The 18,013-nt window shown below is 37.0% G+C and overlaps 1 protein-coding gene across 1 annotated transcript in view; it reads right to left on the bottom strand.

Annotated features, from left to right (window-relative positions):
• The window catches only part of TOP6BL (TOP6B like initiator of meiotic double strand breaks), an 86,928-nt gene that overhangs the window by 24,391 nt on the left and 44,524 nt on the right, over positions 1-18,013 (bottom strand). The window contains exons 5-8 of the mRNA XM_081282286.1: positions 12,367-12,450; positions 9,202-9,257; positions 5,274-5,463; positions 4,770-4,926 (exon numbers count right to left, since the gene is read on the bottom strand). Coding sequence (XP_081138412.1) covers positions 4,770-4,926; positions 5,274-5,463; positions 9,202-9,257; positions 12,367-12,450 — 487 coding nt within the window. The remainder of the gene's footprint in view (positions 1-4,769; positions 4,927-5,273; positions 5,464-9,201; positions 9,258-12,366; positions 12,451-18,013) is intronic.

Raw genomic sequence — 18,013 nt, 5'->3', positions numbered from 1 at the left:
TTCCATACAGAAAAGTACCTCCACAAAAAAAGAAAAAAACAACAAATAAATGAGCTCACACTTCATCTTAAAGCCCTAGAAAAGGAAGAGCAAAACAACAGCAAATGTAGCAGAAGGCAAGAAATAATTAAAATCAGAGCGGAAATCAATGAAATTGAAACAAAAGAAACTATTGAAAAAATTAACAAAACTAAAAGTTGGTTCTTCGAAAAAATAAATAAGATCGACAGAGCTTTAGCCATGCTAACGAAGAGAAGAAGAGAGAGAACTCAAATTACTAACATACGGGATGAAAAAGGCAATATCACAACAGATGCTACAGAAATTCAGAAGACAATTAGAAATTATTTTGAAAACCTATATTCCAATAAAATAGAAGATAGTGAAGACATCGATAAATTTCTTAAGTCATATGATTTGCTCAGACTGAGTTAGGAGGATACACACAATTTGAACAGACCAATAACAATGGATGAAATTGAAGAAGCAATCAAAAGACTATCAACCAAGAAAAGCCCAGGACCGGATGGGTATACAGCGGAGTTTTACAAAACCTTTAAAGAAGAATTAATACCAATACTTTTCAAGTTATTTCAGGAAATAGCAAAAGAGGGAGCTCTTCCAAATTCATTCTATGAGGCCAACATCACCCTGATTCCGAAACCAGACAAAGACACCTCAAAGAAAGAAAACTACAGACCAATATCTCTAATGAACCTAGATGCAAAAATCCTCAATAAAATTCTGGCGAATCGAATACAAAAACACATCAAAAAAATTGTGCACCATGATCAAGTAGGATTCATCCCTGGGATGCAAGGATGGTTCAATATACGGAAATCAATAAATGTTATTCACCACATCAATAGACTTAAAGATAAGAACCATATGATCATCTCGATAGACGCAGAAAAAGTATTCGACAAAGTACAGCATCCCTTTATGTTCAAAACATTAGAAAAACTAGGGATAACAGGAACTTACCTTGACATTGAAAAAGCTATCTATGCTAAGCCTCAGGCTAGCATCATTCTGAATGGACAAAAGTTTAAGGCATTCCCTCTAAAATCCGCAACAAGACAGGGATGCCCTCTATCACCACTTCTATTCAATATAGTTCTCAAAACACTGGCCAGAGCAATTAGACAGACGAAAGAAATTAAAGGCATAAAAATAGGAAAAGAAGAACTTAAATTATCACTATTTGCGGACAACATGATTCTATACCTAGAAGACCCAAAAGGGTCTACAAAGAAACTACTAGAACTAATAAATGAATTCAGCAAAGTGGCAGGATATAAAATCAACACGCATAAATCAAAGGCATGTCTGTATATCAGTGACAAAACTTCTGAAACGGAAATGAGGAAAAACACTCCATTCACAATATCCTCAAAAAAAAATAAAATACTTGGGAATCAACCTAACAAAAGAGATGAAAGATTTATACAATGAAAACTACAGAACCCTAAAGAGAGAAGTAGAAGAAGATCTTAGAAGATGGAAAAATATACCCTGTTCATGGATAGGCAGAACTAACATTATCAAAATGGCGATATTACCAAAAGTTCTCTATAGGTTTAATGCAATGCCAATCAAAATCCCAACAGCATTTCTTGTAGAAATAGAGAAAGCAATCATGAAATTCATATGGAAAAATAAAAGACCCAGAATAGCAAAAGCAATTCTAAGCAGGAAGTGTGAATCAGGCGGTATAGCGATATCAGATTTCAAACTATATTACAGAGCAATAGTGACAAAAACAGCATGGTACTGGTACCAAAACAGGCGGGTGGACCAATAGTATAGAATAGAGGACCCAGAGACTAATCCACAAAGTTACAACTATCTTATATTTGATAAAGGGGCTAAAAACATGCAATGAAGGAAGGATAGCATCTTTAACAAATGGTGTTGGGAAAACTGGAAATCCATATGCAACAAAATGAAACTGAATCCCTTTCTCTGGCCATGCACAAAAGTTAACTCAAGGGCTGGGGATGTGGCTCAAGCAGTAGCGCGCTTGCCTGGCATGCATGCGGCCCGGGTTCGATCCTCAGCACCGCATACAAACAAAGATGTTGTGTCCGCCGAGAACTAAAAAATAAATATTAAAAAAATTTTCTCTCACTCTCTCTCTATCACTCTTTCTTTAAAAAAAAAAGTTAACTCAAAATGGATCAAGGAGCTTGATATCAAATCAGAGACTCTGCGTCTGATAGAAGAAAAAGTTGGCTCTGATCTACATATTGTGGGGTCGGGCTCCAAATTCCTTAATAGGACACCCATAGCACAAGAGTTAATAACAAGAATCAACAAATGGGACTTACTTAAACTAAAAAGTTTTTTCTCAGCAAGAAAAACAATAGGAGAGGTAAATAGGGAGCCTACATCATGGGAACAAATTTTTACTCCTCACACTTCAGATAGAGCCCTAATATCCGGAGTATACAGAGAACTCAAAAAATTAGACAATAAGATAACAAATAACCCAATCAACAAATGGGCCAAGGACCTGAACAGACACTTCTCAGAGGAGGATATACAATCAATCAACAAGTACATGAAAAAATGCTCACCATCTCTAGCAGTCAGAGAAATGCAAATCAAAACCACCCTAAGATACCATCTCACTCCAGTAAGATTGGCAGCCACTATGAAGTCAAACAACAATAAGTGCTGGCAAGGATGTGAAGAAAAGGGTACACTTGTACATTGCTGGTGGGACTGCAAATTGGTGCGGCCAATTTGGAAAGCAGTATGGAGATTCCTGGGAAAGCTGGGAATGGAACTACCATTTGACCCAGCTATTGCCCTTCTTGGACTATTCCCTGAAGACCTTAAAAGAGCATACTACAGGGATACTGCCACATCAATGTTCATAGCAGCATAATTCACAATAGCTAGACTGTGGAACCAACCCAGATGCCCTTCAATAGATGAATGGATAAAAAAATGTGGCATTTATACACCATGGAGTACTACGCAGTATTAAAAAATGACAAAATCATGGAATTTGCAGGGAAATGGATGGCACTAGAGCAGATTATGCTTAGTGAAGCTAGCCAATCCCTAAAAAACAAATACCAAATGTCTTCTTTGATATAATGAGAGCAACTATGAACAGAGCAGGGAGGAAGAGCAGGAAGAAAAGATTAACATTAAACAGAGTCATGAGATGGGAGGGAAAGGGAGAGAAAAGGGAAATTGCATGGAAATGAAGGGAGACCCTCATTGCTATACAAAATTACATATAAGAGGTTGTGAGGGGAATGGGAAAATAAACAAGGAGAGAAATGAATTACAGTAGATGGGGTAGAGAGAGAAGATGTGAGGGAAGGGGAGGGGGGATAGTAGGGGATAGGAAAGGTAGCAGAACACAACAGTTACTAATAGGGCATTATGTAAAATTGTGGATGTGTAACCGACGTGATTCTGCAATCTGCATTTGGGGTAAAAATTGGGAGTTCATAACCCACTTCAATCTAATGTATGAAATATGATATTTAAGAGCTTTGTAATGTTGTGAACAACCAATAAAAAAATAAAAATAAAAATAAAAAATAAAAAAAATAGATAAAAGATGAAAAAAAAGAAAAGTACCTCCACATGAATCCTTGTTCTGACCTTTTGAAAAATAAAGGAAGGACATGGAGGAACGTATTCTACATTACTCATTTCAGAGTTAACTGAGCAAGTTCAGGCATCATGTAAAAATATATAAAGGAAATCAATAGTGTCTAAAAATAAAAATGAAAGAGATAAAAGATACCAAGATTCCTAGAAGTTCACTTAGGTCATCCTTCTATTCAAAATTCTGAAGGCAGGATATCCCATCTGTTAAGACTAAACAGTCTTTCCTCATCAAACTACTTATATCCAAATATCCTGTCCAAGGACACTTCCTCTCAAAGCCATTCTCTGGAATTACTACCCACTCAAGAAAAAGAACCTTATCTGGAGGTTTACTTGCTAAGTGTAGATTTTGTCATTCCCTGGAGACCACTGCCTCATTCTAGGACACTTCTATCTTTTTGTGCTAATCACAATGCTAGAAATACCTCTTCCCTACTGGACATTTTTCCCAGGGTCCAAATGACCAGACTACCTTCCAAATTTCAAAGGATTCAAGCCAGCAACAGAATGATAAACCTCCTAGGCATCAGTTCACATTTGCACAGTCCTATTTCCCAGTTTTATTTATTGGCCCATTTATTAACCATCCAACTTTTAGCATAACTCACCCAAAGCTAATGTGTTCAGCCCTACATGAATAATACAGCCAGCTTGACAGATTTAATACTATTATGTCTGGCATTTAGGTTGTGTTTTAATTTCTCCTAATTATTTTATATGGGTTTTCTACTTTCATTGGCAAGTATTTCTCTTCCACAAGAGTTCAAGGAAGCCGTTGGTCCCTTGCTCACCTTTCTAAAGCTCTTACATCAACAGATTAAGGAAAATAGAAATCATCTGAACAAGACCCTAGAAGAAGGACTAGGAATAGACGAAGGAGTAGAAGTGAGCAGGAACCAACATCAAGCTGCAGTGCTAAACAGGGTCTGATTGGGCTTTGCCTGTCTGATACATTGCCTCACTCCAACAACCCCCAAAGGAGGCCAGTATCCCACTATGACACCCCAGAATAAGCCATCAGATCATTGGGTCCTGTCTTTATATACACCTGCTATTTATATTTCCTTAATTTTTCTAATGTTCTTTAGGTTCTGAATTTCTGTGCAAAAAAAAAAAAAGGGGGGGATATATACCTCCATCCAAATCGAGATCCAAATTAGGCACCATACACAATTGGTATTTCTTCCAGTCAATGAAATAACATATATCTTTCAAGACAGTAGTACTGGGCTGCTCCTGATTTGACAATACCAGAGGCAGACCAGAAGGTCCATACAGAAATACGTATAGATGCTAAAGAAAATTGCCAAATTTTAGTTTTTTTATGACTATTTATTCACTTGTATAAAACAAACAAAACACTGATTAGTCAACTCCAACTACTCTTCTAGCCTCATTTTTCTTTCTTGCACCATCCAGTCCATGCTTCTGTCATGTTGGTTTATAGGGAAAATGCATGGCATATATATCACAGCTTATAGTTTCTCAGTTCTCTAGCAAATTAACTTGTCTTTTATGTTGGATTATATGTTTTTATACAAATAAGAACACTTCTAGATAATATACAAAGGCTTTCTTTAAAATTGGGATCTTCAAAGGCAATTGCCTTGAACTTTTTTTCAAAAGGATATGGAAACTGAAGAAATCCTGTTCAGCTGGCTGGAAAAGACCCTTGGGTTGGGGCACAAAGCAGCGGCTGGGGTCAGTATCAGTTCACCCAACAAGCCCATGCCAGCCACGTCATCAGGGATGAAAAGTGTTACTGGATGTCCTAGCACAGGGTGGATTCTGCTACAGTGTGATTCAGTTGTAATGAATTTTGGTCTACTGTCAGAAAACAGATAAGACAAATTTAACTTTTTTCCCTCTTAAGAAATTATTTTAAAAGACATTAAAAATTCCTTTTATAACCTCTAAGATATGCATAATCACATACACTATCATATCAGTTTCGCTGGTATAAGTAACTTCTGTCTCACTTAAGGAATCACAGCAATGGAAAGGGAAGAAAATTTGGCAATTCAGAGATATCATGGCTCCTGGTTTTTCTGTTTCTACTGGCAGTTTCTTATTCTCCATAGTGTATTTCACTCACTAAGATGACTCTGTTCCAAGCAGAAGTTTCTAAGGTCATTCAAAGATCAGCACTATGTGATGGGATTGTGAAGGACAAATGGCTAAAACTGGCCCCATGATACTCAGATGTCTGCTCTCACACATGCTACACTTTCCCCTGTTCATCTAGGTTTGAGACTAGGGTTTAATAGGACCAGTGAGAAAGAAATAAGACTTTCTCTCTTAGAAAAAAATCTAATGAAATTTTGTGCTTGTTTACTTTCCAACAGCTGTTTTCTAAACAGAGAAGAAATACTAGTAGTAAGCCTTTCCTCTCCCTCCAAACCAATCAATTATCCCAAAACATTGGCTCAGTAAACTCTTGTCAGTAAAGCTACGATAATTAGATGTTACCTGTAGACTTAATGATTCTACAAGATCATTAAATATATCAGGTGTAGTTTTGGATTAAAGAATAAAAAATATTCTCATTTGAGGTGTAACTTGTGCAAGAGTAAGAAAACAGAAATCATGGGCAGTTTCGAGGCTTAACCCAGTAAGTCCTAAGTTTTCAATTATATGAATACTTCAACAAAGTTGACACAGGTTTATTAAAATATGTTGGCAATCATAATCTAGAGCTTATATCCTTTTCAAAAATATTCTGTTTTAGTTGAGGTTGGAAACAATACTTTTATTTCATTTTTATGTGGTGCAGGGATTGAACATAGTGCCCTGCATGTGCTACGTGAGCACCTCAGCCCCTTATATATCCTTTATTTTTATTTTCATATATATATGGAAAATTTCTTCCAAATACTCTACTCATATTTTAGGTGACTAAAATATACCTCAAAAAACATATTTATTTATTTATTTATCTATTTATTTTTATTTATTTATTTATTTATGGTACTGGGTATTGAACCCAGGATGTATAACCACTGAGCCACATCCCCAACCCTTTTTATTTTTTGAGACAGGGTTCAGCTCAATTGCTTAGGGGCTGACTTTGAATTTGTGATCCTCCTGCCTCAGCCTCCTGAGCCACTGGGATTATAGGAATATGCCACCACACCCAGTCATAAAATTTATTTAAAAGTTACTGTTAAGTGGTATGTTTCATGATTTAAGTATAGGACTTAACAGGTTAAGATCTATGACGCTGGGGCTGGGGTTGTGGCTCAGTGGTAGAGTGCTCACCTAGCACGTGCGAGGGGCTGGGTTTGGTCCTCAGTACCACATAAAAAGAAATAAATAAAATAAAGATATTGTGTCCAACTACAACTAAAAAAATATTTAAAAAATGAAAAAAAGGGCTACTGCTGGGGCTCAGCAGTAGCATTCTTGCCTGGCATGTGTGAGGCACTGGGTTCGATTCAGCACCACATATAAATAAATAAAATAAAGGTCTATCAACAAAAAATATATTTTTAAAAAAGATCTATGACTCCTTGGGGCATATAAACAGGCAGAAACCATTGCATTTATGCAACTAATGTATTAGTTGGACTTAAGCACACTTAAATCTTTCTTTCTATATTTCATGTTCACCTTGGACTCTGTGGTAGCTGGATAACAAAGGAACCCATGACAGAGGGTTCTGTATGTCCAGATTATTTACCATTTCCTCCATAGATGTATATTTTTGGTCTGAAGGAGGCAGAGCTAGCAAGAGAGAGATTTCCAAACCCATGCAAAAGGCTGATGCCCCCAAAACTAACACAACAAATTCCCTTGTATTCATACTATCTCTCTAGCCAAGAGTTAAGTAAACTTTTAAATCCAGCCTTTTCATTTCTAAATGGGATTGGAATTAGTAGAGCTTGTCTCATTCCATTTATAAAAGAAAATAAGAGCTAAGTGTGATGGCATATGCCTGTAATCCCAGTGGCTTGAGAGGCTGAGGCAGGAGAATCACAAATTCAAAGCCCACCTCAAAAACTTAGAGAGGCCCCAACCAAGTCAGTGAGACCCTGTCTCAAAATAAAATATAAAAAGGGCTGGGGATGTGGCTCAGTGGTTAAGCACCCCTGAGTTCAATCCCCGGTACCAAAAAAAAAAAAAAAAAAGAAGAAGAAGAAAGAAAAGAATGCTTGGTTGGGGGTTCATAACCCACTTCAATCTAATGTATGAAATATGATATGTCAAGAGCTTTGTAATGTTGTGAACAACCAATAAAAAAAAATTAAAAAAAAAAAAAAAGAAAAGAATGCTTGGAAAGGAGAAAGAATATGTCCACAGGTTAATTAGAACATTCAAGGATCTAGAAATAATAATCAGTTTTCAATATAAAAACTTAAAAGCTTTATTTCTATTTTTTAATAGAAAAATTGAAACCTGAAACATAGAAATTACGGGGTAGCTGGGTGTGGTGGTACACACCTGTAGTCCCAGCTCCGTAGGAAGCTGAGGCAAAAGGACTGCTTGAGCCCAGGAGTTTGAGGCTTGCATGGGCAACATACTGAGACCTTGTTTAAAAAAAAAAAAAAAAAAGTCAGGAGCAGTGGTGCACACTTGTAATCCCAGCTACCTGGAAGGCTGAAGCAGGTCAAACAAGAGAAGTCAAAGTTCAAGGCCAGCCTAGTCAATTTAGTAAGACCCTATTTCAAAATGAAAAATTAGAAAAAGGGCTGAGGATGTAGCCCAGTGGTAAAAGGCCTTTGGACTCAATCACAGGGAAAAAAATAATAATGAAATAAAATAAATGACAAGGGGAGACCATTTCCAACTCTATGCACATTCATAACAGGAGTAAAACATGGACAGGGACAACAAGGCTTTTGCTTTCACCTCACATAACGCTGATAGCTCACAACAAGAGCAATTCCATTCCACAGGTTCAAAATGGGTTCATTCTCTACCCTGCAAAGCAAAGAAAAGCTAAGCCATCTTAAACCAACCTCTAATTAATATAAATTTTGGCCCATGACTACTACCACCCCAGAGATTACTGAAATTCAGTAACCAAATAACCAAAGGAAAAATGGCAATTTTAAAGGTCACCTTCTCTAGTGAAAGGGAAAAACATGAAAGGTTCAGATGAATCTACTTACTCATTAGAAGCTAATAGAGAATAGGAAAATGTGAAGGGTCTCACAAGATTAATTTCAAGGTAATTTTGGATCAAAAAACTGTGGGGGCTGGGGTTGTGGCTCAGTGCCAGAGCGCTTGCCTCATACATGTGAGGCACTGGGTTCGATCATCAGCACCACATAAAAATAAAAATAAAGATATCACATCCATATATAACTAAAAAAATTTTTTTTAAAAAAATTAAACTGTGGGGCTGGGGTTGTAGCTCAGTAATAAGAGTGCTTGCCTCAAATGCATGAGGTCCTGGGTTTGATCCTCAGTACCGCATAAAAATAAATAAATAAATAAATAAAAATAAAGATATTGTGCCCATCTATAAAAAATAAAATCAAACTGTGAACCTATTAGAAATAGAAACAGTAATGGCAGAGAAAAATTGTAAAGCCATAGCACTATCTTAAGTTAAGGACTTACCCAAAGATCTCTGTGGAGAGGATTCCATTTACCTTTACACTGAAATTAAATCTGATCTGCAACACAACAAATGAGGCGTGAGATTTCATATGAACCAAAAATAGAGATTAAAAACTTCTGTACTAGCCGCATGCTGTGATGCATGCCTATAATCCCAGCAGCTTGGGAGGATGAGGCAGGAGGATCACAAGTTCAAAGCCAGCCTCCGCAAAAGTGAGGTGCTGAGCAACTCAGTGAGACTCTGTCTCTAAATAAAATAAGAAAATTGAGCAGGAAACGTAGCTCAGGGGTCGAGTGCCCTTGAATTCAATCCCCAGTACCCACCCCCCCAAAAAAAACAAAACAAAAAACCTTCTATAGGGCTGGGGATGTGGCTCAAGCGGTAACGCACTTGCCTGGCATGTGTGGGGCGCTGGGTTCAATCCTCAGCACCACATAAAAATAAAATAAAAATGTTGTGTCCACCGAAAACTGAAAAATAAATATTAAAAAAAATTCTCTCTCTTAAAAAAAAACCTTCTATACCTAATCATTGGAGGAAAAGGATATTCTTTAACTTTTAAAATTAATATTACTTTAATTGATAAATCATAATTATATACCTTAATGGGATACAATGTGATATTTTGGCTATTTTGAAATACATTATTATTATTACTTATAGTCACCCTACTATGTAATTATACAAGATTCAGCTTGATATGACTGCAGCCATCTGGAGTCATAACTGCCAGGATTGTCCCAGAGTAACCCGGATTGGTTTTTCCTTCATAGTTCCCTAGCAATCTATAATAAATAAAACCTGTAGAATCATCTGTTGAGCTTTATGACTGGACCCTGACTCTTTGATGTGATCTTAAGAAAACCAGGTACATTCCAGCCACAATGAAGTCACTTTTGTGCTAACCCCTAAATATGCCCCTCTGACCCAAATTTGGGGATCCAAATGGTTTTGCTGCTGCCCAGAACTACACTTCTGTCAGGGAGTCCCCAAATAAATTTGTACTCTATACAATCTTAAGATTTCCTGGCCTCTCTTTCTTCAGTCTTGTGGCACCTTGGAGCCAATCCTAGTACAACAGAATTGGATTATTCTGGAACAGCAACGGATCCCCAAAACTTGTTCCTCCTAACTGAAATTTTGGACCCTCTGACCCTATTCCCTCCTCCAAACTTCCCCTAACCTCTGGTAATCACCATTATATTCTCTACTTCTATGAATTCAATTGTTTTTGATTCCCACATAAGTGAAATCATGTGATATTTGTTTTTCTGTGCCTGGCTTATTTGAATGGATAAAGAAAATATTTCATGCTAACACAAAGGGATACTATTCAGTCTTAAAAAAAAAAAAAAAGAAGAAAATTCTATTATTTCTGACAACATGGATGAACCTGGAAGAAAAGTATACTCTTTATCACTTTTTTTTTCCACTTGATCTTTATTACCTTTTTCAATTGTACTCTCACTAAGCTTACTTAAAACTTGCCTGTTCTATACAAATTCTCAGTCTCAAATATAATTTAACTCCTACACTACAATTCTAGGTGGTCTCAAATTATAAGGAAATCCTGCTCCTTAGCCATTCTTCCAAATTATCCCTTCTCTTTTTTAAGGGAACTATCTTTTTTTTCCTTTCTCTGTACTGGGGATTGAACCCAGGGGTGCTTATCCATTGAGCCACATCCCTAGCCCATTTTATTTTTTATTTGGAGACAGGACCTTGTTAAGTTACTTAGGGCCTCACTAAGCAGTTGAGGCTGGCTTTGAGCTTGCAATCTTCCTGCCTCAGCCTTCTAAATCACTGGGATTACAGGCATGTGCCATTGAACCTGGCAGAACTATCAATCTTATTTCTATTATTATCCAAAATATAATAAATGAATAATTCTTTATATTTTCCTTTGCTTTTTCTTCCCTATAGCCATTTGATTTTATGTCCTCTCTCCAATTTACATTACTGTTCTAATTATTCCATTTCAATCTACATTTTTCTATATAACAAGGTAACAGGGTACTCTAAAACCAGATTGCCTGAGTTCAAATCCTGACTCTGCAAGTTCCTTAACCTTTGTACCATAATTTTCTCAGCTATAAAGTGAGGTTGATGATAACAAAATCTACTTCATGTAGGGAGTTGTGAGGCTTAAATGCATAAGTGTATGGAGACACTTGGAATTGTGAATCCTGCTAAAGACAGAAGAAAAGGGGAGATTAAATGACATGCTTAATGATATTCCTCTTATAAATATCTAACTACAGATAATAATAAAAATTTTAGCTTTTCAATGTTCAAGATATTATTCAAATTTGGAAATAATATCCAAATTTCCTTATTTGCTCTTATAATCACTTTAGAAAAGAAGGAGATCGCCTGTAAGGTTTATTACCTAAGTTGGAAAAAAAATAAAGCACGGAGGAGGGAAAACAGGTATCTAAAGTGATACAATAAAGTAGTAAGAAGATGCTAATAAGCTGGGCGCAGTGGAATTACAGCACATGCCTGTAATTCCAGTGGCTCAGGAGGCTAAAACAGGAGGATTGTGAGTTCAAAGCCACCCTCAGCAAAAGTGAGGTGCTAAGCAACTCAGTGATTCCCTGTCTCTAAATAAAATACAAAATAGGGCTGAGGATGTGGCTCAGTGGTCAAGTGCCCCTGAGTTCAATACCTGGTACCCCCACCACCCCCAAAAGAACAAGCAAGAAGATGCTAATAAGAATCCAAAAGAAAGCTCTTTATTCCCAGGGCCTTTTTAGGTGTATGACATAACCAACATTAAAACTGTCCTGGCTGGGAGCATAATTCAGAGTATGTGTTTTGCATGTGCAAAGCCCTGGATCCTTAGTAGAAAGGGAAGGGAAAAGGGAGAGGAGAGGAGAAGGGAAGGGAAGGGAAGGGAAGGGAGGGGAGGGGAGGGAAAAGAGAGGAAGGGAAAGGGAGGGGAGGGAAGGGAAAAGAGAGGAAGGGAAAGGAAGGGAAGAGCGGGGAAGGGACAGGATTACTTGAAGGGCATAGAAACCAAATCAATCCAATATTATAAGTTTTGATGATCTCCATTGAAAAAATGAAAAACAATAAACTTCCATGTCCTTCCAGAATAGAAGTTTCTTGAGAACATATGACTTATAAACAAGAAAGCAATATTGTGCAAAAGAGTAGCTTACCTTGTGGTGTATGATGATGATTTTGCGTAAAAAATGCTTTATGATCAGACAATCTGTCATCAAAGTTCTGGGCTTTTCATCAACCTGTAACAATGCAATAAAAACATCCACCACGAATATACAAACCCAAGGGCACAAATGAATTCAATATGGTGTTTCTTTTTTTTTTTTAAGAGAGAGAGAGAGAATTTTTTTTTAATATCTATTTTTTAGTTTTCAGCGGACACAACATCTTTGTTTGTATGTGGTGCTGAGGATCGAACCCGGGCTGCACTCATGCCAGGTGAGCGGGCTACCGCTTGAGCCACATCCCCAGCCCTGGTGTTTCTTCCTATAAAAAATAACTATACCTCAGAAAGCTTTTTGTTTATCCAAGGAGAAATATCTTTGAGAATGAGAATTATACACAAAAGGGAATTTAAATAGCCATCATTTTGGGGGTTAGAGTGCCTATTTTATGGAATTTGAGGAGATACATGAGTAAAACCTATAATGTCAAAACCACCTTTTGAAACAAATTCAAAATTAATTTGGATTAGAGCTGATAAAAGTAACTATCTTAATTCTACTATTTTAATGTCTTTATGACACTCTGTATTAAGATTCTGAGTGGAGTCAAAGAAGCAGACACTTGAATTCATTCATTTATTGAATTAATTTATTCAAATATTTATCTATAAGGAAAAGCTACAGAGTAACCTCAAAAGTCAGAAGACCTGTGTTCTAGTATTGGCTCTGTAAAAAATATTTTAAATTACCATGAAAAAAAAAATAACTTCCCTGCTCTGAACCTCATTTTCTGGTCAGCAAAACAAAGATAATACCTACATGGAGACACTTATAATAATGACTGGCAAATAAAAAACACTGAACCCTGATGAAACTTAAAAAATGTAGAAAGACAGCATGAGGAAAGAGAGGAATTATATGACATGCTTCACTGTATTCATCTTTATTAACATGTCTAACTATAGAATTCTACCCTATCTACCTCACAGAATGGTTTTAAGGATCTTCATACCTGAAAGCAAATGTTGTATATGTTAGCAGTAATGGACAGCACTTGTCATTGCCTACAATGTGACCAGCATTGTGCAGATGCTACATGTACATTACCTCACAACAATCCTGAAATATAAGTACTGTGATCCCCATTGGAGGAAAAACAACAACAACAAAAAAAGGATCAGAGAATTTAGGCAACTTGTCAGTAGTCACTTAGCTCTTCAGTGATAGAGATGGAATTTGACCCTAAGTCTTTCCAATCCTAATTGCCCATGCTTTTCCAATATACTGTGATACTTCCCTACAAACATAAGATGTACCTTTTTAATTTTTCAACAATGGCTTTCTCTATTCTAGGAATGGTGCAAAAGTATCTTACTTGTATTACTTCATTTAACCATCATAGAAGATGTATACATAACCCATATTTTTTTACAGGTAAAAAAATTTTCAGAGGTTACACAACTTGCTCAAAGTTAGCCAGGTCAATTTAGCTCCAAATCTTTAGTATTAACCACTTTCCTATAATGACTCACTACATTTAATACAGTGTCCCTAAAATCAGAGTTAGAAACAGTCTCCTAGAAAATGAAGATGTCCAGGAAAATGAAAGTACAGTCAGAAATCAGCAAGTTCTTGTTAATGGCTTAGGAAATACAGAGAGCCATGTACTAGATATATTTTTAGTGGAATAAACATTGTCCCTGGGCTGGGGATGTGGCTCAAGCGGTAGCGCGCTCGCCTGGCATGCGTTTGGCCCAGGTTCAATCCTCAGCACCACATACAAACAAAAGATGTTGTATCCACCCAAAACTGAAAAATAAATATTGAAGAATTCTCTCTCTTTCTCACTCTCTCTCACTCTTTAAAAAAAAAAAAAAAAAAAAAAAAAAAAAAAAAACATTGTCCCTGAACTCAGAATCCCAAAATACAATAAAGAATGTAGCCAGGGCTGGGGATGTGGCTCAAGCGGTAGCGCGCTCGCCTGGCATGCGTGTGGCCCGGGTTCGATCCTCAGCACCACATACCAACAAAAATGTTGTGTCCGCCGAGAACTAAAAAAAATAAATAAATATTAAAAATTCTCTCTCTCTCTCTCTCTCTCCTCTCTCACTCTCTCTTTAAAAAAAAAAAAAAAAAGAATGTAGCCAAACACAGTGGTGCAAGCCTGTAATCCCAGCAGCTCTAGAAGCTAGGTCAGGAGAATTGCGGGTTCCAAGTCAGTCTAAGCAACTTAGCAGGATCTGAGCAACTTAGTGAGACCCTGTCTCAAAATAAAAAATAGGGCTAGTAATGTGGCTCAGTGGTTAAGTACCCATGGGTTCAATTGAAAGGAGGAAAGGAGGAAAGGAGGAAAGGAAGGAAGGAAGGAAGGAAGGAAGGAAGGAAGGAAGGAAGGAAGGAAGGAAGGAAGGAGAGAGAGAGAAAGGAAAGAAGGAAGAATGGGAAAAGGGAAGGAAATGTAAATTCTTTATTAGATATTAGGTAATAATTATAAATCGGCTGAAAAAGGTCAAGAACTATGTAATAGGTGGAGATCAATGAAAACATTTGAAAAAATTATTAGAAAATGCATATTAGACAATTCTAGAAAAAAGTCTAGGATTATCTATGCTTGTTAATGGTACATATCATAATCACATCCTTTAAGAATTTTTAGTATAAATATTTAAACAGGAGAAAAGCAATGGTCTCTTTTAAGCATTTTCTGTATTTAATACTTTCAAAAAAACTTCTTGGAACAGTTTTAAAATCTCTATAAACTTGCTGATTACAGGGTATATCATAGAGAGGGCTAATTATAACTAACAACAAGGCAACCAAATAAGTGAGAGCTCATTGAACAGCTCTCAGAGAGGGGCTACAATTAATAATAATGACAGCTGCCGTCTACTGAACACTTGGTACATGCAACAAGTTTATGTATGGCAGAAATTATTCCCATTTTATAGAGGAGGATCATAAGACTCAAAAAGTTAATTAATCTGTCCAAGCTAGTTAGGTGGCAGCACTGGGATTCAAACACACACCTGACCTTTTCTGAAGTCTACACACTACGATGCAATGCTGTGACTTTCCAAGAATGTTTATTTTCTGTCTGAATAGGGTAAGATAGGGCTGGGGGATGTAGCTGAGTGGTAGAGTGCTTGCCTAGCATGTATGAGGCCCTGGGTTCCATCCCCAGTACCACAAAAAGAAAAAAAAATGATTCTTGTGAATGTGGTAATATATAATCTCCCCCCCCCCCCAGTGCTGGGGATGAAATCCAGGGCTTTGTATATGCGAGGCAAGCACTCTACCACTCAGCTACGTCACCAGCCCCCGTCATTATATGTTATGGAGCTTGACAGGAAATGCTTATATATAACTACTCAATATATGCATTTACTTATTCTTAAAACATGTTGGGCTGGGGTTGTGGCTCAGTGGTAGAACACTAGCCTAGTATGCGTGAGGCCCTGGGTTCAATACCCAGCACCATATAAAAATAAATAAAATAAAGGCATTGTGTCCAACTACAACTAAAAAATAAATATTTTTTAAAAACCCACTAATGTATATTATTATGTATACCTAGGCCTACAGAGATACATAATACAATCTCTGAATTAGAAGAATTCACATAGTTCAGAAGGAAGAGACATATGAATATGACATTTCATATGTCAAAGTGCAAAGTTCTATAATTTAGGTATATGAGGTGCTAAAGGAACACACAAGATAATTGGCATCTAACCCTGACTGAAAGGATAAAGTGATCTAATGACAGGTTAGCAGAAGACAGTTAACCCTTTTAAGTTCTATTCATAGAGAGAAACACACATACAGAGACAGACAGACAAAGAACACAAAGTCTATAGTTGAATATCAGAAACCCAGTACCCCAGCATGGCACATCTACAGAAGCAGTAAACTTACTTAAGTGCTATTATTAAAAAATCAATGCTGACAGTTCTGGAAGCAGAAACCACTAGAGAACCATGTGGTTTTAGTCTTAACCTCTAAAGGCAAGTCTGATATAATAGTTCATGTTCAAACATCAACTGATACAATCATGGGCCCTCTGCTGCTCTCCTGAAGAATGTCTCAGTCTCTCTCTCATTTTTTCCATTCCATATTTGATTGATAGGTAGGCAGGTAGGTAGGCAGACAGACAGATAAATGGATACAGAGATACAAATATGGAGATATGTTTGTGCATATATGTTTATATGCATGTTATCTCCATGCATTTTATCTTTTAATATTGTTAGAAAAATAATATAAAACTGGGTAAGGTTGTTCAGAAGACCTTGTGAAATCAGACTGCTTTGGAGAAACACGTTACCCAGCCTTATGAGCCTCAAGATGTAGGACTCACACTGAGCATAAACACAAAACCCAACATCTCTCCTAAATGAGCTTCCTCAGTCTCCCTTGAGATTAATTTTCCCCACAGGCCCAAATCAGTGGATCATTTATATTAGTTTTTCATAGATGTCACCATTAAGTAGTCTTTGCTCTCAAGTTTTCTAATTAACCCTTCTCCCCAACTGATGTATTTATAATGAAATATTTCGCAAACTCCCCCTTTTCTCTTTTCACTTTCATCATTCCAGTGTGTTTTAAATAGCTACACACCATTATAAACAATATGATGTAGTGGAAGAAATGTTTTGAGGAAACTCTTGTTCCCTGAGGCTAATGCTGTCTGGCTATACTACTCTTTACCCTGTAATCTCCAGCACGAACTTGCTCCTGGTCACTAAGCTCACAGTTTTTGTCTGTACTCCAAGCCTGACTTTCACATCCAAGTAGATGACCAAAGGGCTGGGGGTATGGCTCAGTGGTACAGTGCTTGTCTACCATGCATGAAGCCTTGGGTTCAATTCCCAGCACCACAAAATAAGACAGTGTTTTGTTCCTACTAATTAGATGACCAGCCTTAGCAACAACTCTGTCTCAGTTTCCAGACCTCCTCAAAGACAATGACCTTGACTTCCACTCATTTTCAGCTAATTATTTCCATGGCCATACTTTGGAACTGGTCCATTCTGGAAACCTTAAATTGAAATGTCCAACTCTGATGTGAAAAGATGTATACCAAGATGTTAACACTGGTTTCTTTGATAGGCCAAATTATATGTGCTCTGAATGTTTGCTTCGGTCATACTTCAATTCTTCTGAGGGAAACACTACTTTTACAATAAGGAGGAAAACAAGAGAAACTTTATTACTCTAATAACAACTTCCTAATAAGTGTTTGAATTTACTTTTATTCAGTAAATCTGATTTTCCATCTATCAAGACTTTAGACATGGGCCCTTTCCTTTGGGTAAGGTGCTCTTTCTCTTGGCTGCCACAACTATCAGTGCTTACCTCTCATGATTATACATCAATCTTTCCCTTTACACCCCAAGTTCCTTGAGATCAGGTAACATGGCTTGGAACTCTGTACCTACAGTTCCTGGCTCAATGTAACTAACTTGAATAGACAAAAGTTTCTCAATGAATGAATGAATGAATATTGAAATAGCATTGACCTACATGAATAATATGACCTACAGATTCAAGTTCTAATTCTGCCACTTGATTCTCATATGACTCTGGAAAAGTCAGTCAAATTCTCTGAATCTCAGTTCTCTTATCTATAAAATGGAGT

This window comes from Spermophilus citellus (genome assembly GCF_964194105.1).
Source record: "Spermophilus citellus genome assembly, chromosome: 2".
NCBI classification, from domain to species: Eukaryota; Metazoa; Chordata; class Mammalia; order Rodentia; family Sciuridae; genus Spermophilus; species Spermophilus citellus.
The sequence above is the reverse complement of the archived record's forward strand: the minus strand, read 5'-3'. Positions and strand labels throughout refer to the sequence as shown.